Raw genomic sequence first — 5,030 nt, 5'->3', positions numbered from 1 at the left:
GTTTCTTGCTGAAGAAGGCCAGGGGGTGGGGTGTGCCGTGGATTACCTGTTCCAGGACGGCGCCGCAGGCAACATTGCTGGCGTCTGTTGTCAGCTGCAGAGGGCACTGGGGTCATGGTGTGCCAACGTTGCTGCCTTGGCGAGGGATGCCTTCGCTTCGTGGAAGGCCCGGTCCTATTCTGGTCCCCACACTAAGGATTTGGGGCGTCCCTTCAGGGCCTCCGTCAGGGGGGCCATGGTGTGGGCAACACCCGGGATGAATCTCCTGTAATAGTTCACCATCCCGAGGAACTCCTGAAGGGCCTTGATTGATGTGGGCGTGGGGAACTTCTCAATGGCCCTGACCTTAGAAGACAGGGGGTGGACGCCCTTGGTTGAGATTTCGTGGCCCAGGAATTCGATTTTCTCCACCCCGAAGGTACACTTGTCGAACCGCACGACGAGCCCGTTGTCATTCAGTCGTTTGAGGACGGCCGCAGGTGCTGAAGGTGTTCCTCCCGTGACCTGGAGAATATGAGTATGTCGTCTACATAGCAGACGCGAAGTCCAGATCACCGAGGATGCTGTCCATCAGACGCTGGAAGGTCGCCCCTCGTTCCTCAACCCGAAGGTGGAGAATGCGAGACGAAGGACCCGAATGGTGTAACGATGGCGGTTTTGGGATGTCTTCTGGTGCTACAGGAACCTGGAAATAGGACTTCAGGAGGTCCACTTTGGAGAATATTTTAGCCCCATGGAATGAAGATGTCAGGTCCTGCATGTTCGGCAGGGGTAGTGGTCTGGCTCTGTCACTATGTTCAGAGGCGATAGTCCCCACAGGGTCTCCAGGTGCCGTCGGCCTTCTTCACCATGTGTGGGGGAGGCCCAGGGCTGGAGGCCTTCCTGCAGATCCCCATCCTTTCCATCTCTGCGAAGGCCTTCTTCGCCTCCTGAAGCTGCTGCTGGGGAAGTCGTCGGAACTTGGCGTGAGACAGGGGCCCTTCGTCGATATGTGATGGTAGATACCGTGTAGCCGCAGGGGTCCCAGGCGTCAGGCGGAGTTCTGGCTTGAACACTCCAGGAACTCCTTCAGGGGGCGCCGTACTGGTGGAATCCCTACGGAGCAGAGGGTGGTCTCACAGGGCCGGTGGATAGGGCAGGGCCTGACAGGTCCCCATATCGATGAGGCGCTTCCGACCCCGTCCACTGCTAGGTCGTAGTGGGCGAGGGAAGTCCGCCCCAGAAGCGGGGTTCTCACGTCGGCAATGATGAACTCCCAGTTGAAGTTCCTCCCAAGGATGGAGACCGAAAGAGGCCTGGTTCCGTAGGAGGGGATGGGGGACCCGTTCGCTGCCGTCAGGTAGGTTGTCGCGTCCGGCAGGCGCCGGAGGTCTTCTCCTGAGGGTGGAAAGACTGAGCGGATGGCCCCGGTGTCCACCAACATCATCTTGCCGGAGGTGGCCTGACGTAGAAACCTACTGACGAGGGTTTCCGTGGCCCCTGAAGTACTGCTGCTGCGTAGGTGCGGGCGGCCTGCCGGGCAGGCTGCCTCCCGGCCCGTTGGGCAGGCCGCCTCCCGGCCCGTTTTTTGGATGTGTGAATGAGCAGGGGGGCCGGCATAACTTGGCGTATTTGCCGAACTTCTTGTGGAAGTGACAAATGCCAGGTACCTCTTCTTTGCGGTGGTGGGGTGGCTTTTTCTTGATGACAGCGCAGATGGGATCTTCAGGGACTTCTTGAAGAAGGATGGCGTTGGTGGAGGACACTGCAGCTGTAGTCTCCTGGTCGCCACGTACAACCTCCGTCAGGGCGGTGCGCAGTCTCGGCGAGGATGTCCCGGGGCAGGCTGAAGGGTCCGGGATCTGGGATCGGACCTCTGGGCGTAGCTGACGCAGGAAGATTTCTGTTGACAGGTCGACCTGTCTCCGCAGGCCGTAGCTGTCCGTGTCGGGGAGGTAGAGGAGGTCCTCGATGGCGTTCATTATGTCCCTGGGGTCCCCGTCTCTCCTGGGGTTGAGGCAAGGTCCATCAGGCGGGATGCCCTCTCGGAGGCCGACGCTGTGCAGGTCTCGAGGAGCTTATCTTTAAGCCGGAGGAACGTTACTGGGTCCCCAGGGAGCGGAGCCACGTCGCAACCTTCTTATAGATTTCCTCGGGCAGGGCATTGATGGCAATATCGGCCTGGAGGACAGCATCCGTCAGACCGGCACTCGGAAGTTCCCTTCTACCCTGTAGAACCATCCCTCAGGGTCGTCCCGGTGGCGGGGGAGTCGGACGGTCGGGCGACCTTCAGCTGCTCTGGTGCACGCGGCGCGGAACAGGCAAGATCGGAGACGGACAGGTTCGCGGGGGTAGGTGTGGAAGCCCTGGCGTGAGGTACGCAGGAGCGAGTGAGGCAGGATGTCTCCTGATGCGTCAGCTACCGAGGGACCGAGTGTAATAGATCTGTCTGTCATGTTTGTTTTTGTTCAACCTTATCAATGTCTCGAGCACCAAAACGTACAAGGAGTACGCCGTAATTAGTCCGCTAATGGTGCGGAGACCTACCGACGAGAGTCGAACGCATGAACGCCAGTGGGCGCCGTATCAAGTCCGTTAGGCGTGAAGTTTTCATCCGAGCCAAAACTAAGCGCCGTAGTTAGTCCGTTAATGGCTCGGAGAAATACTCCTTGGGTCACCAATGTAAGGTTGTCCAAAAATAAGATAACAGGAACAATGAAACTGATTTATTAACAAAAAAACATATACAACTTTCTAAAAAGGACTGCAGCCATATCTGCATGAAGGCCCAGTGCATAAAGGGCAGATGTGTGACCTGGGTCAACCAATCATACAGATACAAATATACAACCTTAAGAACTAAATCTAAGGCATGGAATATGACCTGCCAGACAAATGTTACAATAAATAATAATAAGTTATTAATGCCGACTGGCCTTGTTTTTACATAAATCAACAGCAGAACACTTCCGATGACCGCGACCCGGACGACCTCGGTCGCGGAGCCTTCAAGGTGAAGGCTGGAAGGTCCCTTACAGAAAACGGAGCGGAGGAGAACGAGTTTCAGGGGACCTTACAGGCTTATATGGGCTCCTGTATAAGACGTCGAACTTGCAGAATGAGCATCATCTGTCACCAATCCGGATTGAGAGGGAAATGTTCTGCCTCTCCTCAGGAAAGCCAGAGCGTATCTCTCTGCCCTCTCGTGTTGTTTTCATGGGGAACTTGGCGTGTTTGTATGTATGCGAGCTGGGCAAATCTGAAAGCAAGTCCTTAAGCCAGTAACAAGGTCAAGGGAAAAGAAGCCTTATAGTCTAAGGACCTAAAGATTAAATTTGCAGACTTCCCTTCAAGAGGCCTATGCCTCTAATGATTATAACCTTCCCTAAAACCCACATCGCTCTCGCTACCCCAAAATGAGGGGAAATCTAGGAGTGTTCTTTGGCAGGGGGTGTGAAGAGGGGGTCTATTGTCCTGATTTCCAGTCAGGTGTGGAGAGGAATGCTTTCTTGGTTCCAAACAAGCATCCACCTACCTTGTCTGCCATGCTGTTTTGGCCTAACATTCAAATGAGAAGCTCTTTTAATTAGAATTCAAATTATTTTTGGCTGGCTAAGAGGGAGGAATGTAAAAACATGACATATATATATATATATATATATATATATATATATATATATATATATATATATATATATATATATGCACTGTGTGTATAGATAAACACAAAGTATTATAGGTTCAGTATTACAATAGCCACAAAAGGTGATAATTAGTCCGGTGGTGAATTTAATATGTGTATTCTGAAAGAAGCACAATTAATATATAACTTATAAAATTGATACAAATTCTAAAAATTTACATAAATTTCATCATCACTCTGTAGAGATAGCCTATATGAAACAGAATAGTTCAAAACATAATAGACCAGAAATTTGCTTCAAACAGGAATATTATGGCACTGTAATAATCGTGTCTTAGGACTTATTCATAGATCTTATATAGATCATATTCATAGATTTTACATTTAGCCCTACATCGATATAAAAGGGCATAGGTAAAAATAAAGTCATCACTATAAAGCTTTTTTATGTGCCACTTGAATATTGTTATTTCACTACGTCATTAGTAGATCGCATGTTATGCAACTGGCAGTCAGTCAGTTTAAAGGCAAAGGCAAGAGATAAAAAATAACTGTGGTTGTCGATATGTTTTGAGAATTTAAAGTTAATGAAAACCGAAAGAAGCTAAAGGAAATGTATTCTGAAAGGAGCTTGAATGTTAACAATATAAGGTTTAAGGAGAACATTTCATAGATGTACAAAGGAAAGGGAAAATTTAGAAGAAAACATTTGATTATTTAATGTGATCGTACAGAGTAGACGGAAATGTAAGTTGGTGGATACAATGGTGTGATGAAAATAGCTTAAGGTATATCTGATTAGTACCAAGGTAAGGAAACGTGAAAGCAGAACGTAGTTTTAGGTGGAGAGGAGGGGTTCGGAATGCAGCTGCGATTGTAACCATAACTAGTAAATTAGACAAAAGAGAATACAAAGTGCAAGGTGTTTATGAAGCGTATGCAAATTTCAAGGATGGCATCATAAGTCAGATAGAGTATATATGAATACAGATGCGTTGGAAGGAGGAATGAAAGAGATGATGGTGGGATAATAAAATAATGGGTTTAGTGAAAATGATTGTTTGAAGTGCAGTTGTGGGACAGAAGACAAGATCGGGTAGAGGTATACAGTAGAAGATGGATTAATCAGTCAAGGACAGGGAGAGAAAGAAAAGGTGGAAGTTAATCTCTATTTGGGAAGCTCAGAGAATGTATTTGGGAGATGTGTTTCACTCTGATTTTACATGTGATGCACCCAAGAACCGACAGCAGATTTGGAATCACATGTATTGGGATAATGGAACGCTTCTTTGTTGATTTTATATATATATATATATATATATATATAAATATATATTTTTTTATATATATATCTTGAATATCAATTTAATATAATGGAATGATTAATCTTGAATATCAATGGCACCAG

At 48.3% G+C, this 5,030-nt stretch overlaps 1 protein-coding gene across 1 annotated transcript; it reads right to left on the bottom strand.

The window, feature by feature from the left end:
- Positions 1-797: 797 nt before the first annotated feature.
- Positions 798-1,426, bottom strand: LOC136832854 (uncharacterized). The gene is made up of 2 exons (XM_067094516.1): positions 1,143-1,426; positions 798-1,095 (listed from the first exon to the last, which is right to left on the bottom strand). Exons 1-2 carry the CDS (start codon positions 1,424-1,426, stop codon positions 798-800), a joined length of 582 nt encoding a protein of 193 aa, XP_066950617.1.
- Positions 1,427-5,030: the final 3,604 nt, after the last annotated feature.

This window comes from Macrobrachium rosenbergii, chromosome 50 (genome assembly GCF_040412425.1).
Source record: "Macrobrachium rosenbergii isolate ZJJX-2024 chromosome 50, ASM4041242v1, whole genome shotgun sequence".
NCBI lineage: Eukaryota > Metazoa > Arthropoda > Malacostraca > Decapoda > Palaemonidae > Macrobrachium > Macrobrachium rosenbergii.
Note: the sequence above shows the minus strand (reverse complement) of the source record. Positions and strands in the feature narration are given on the sequence as shown.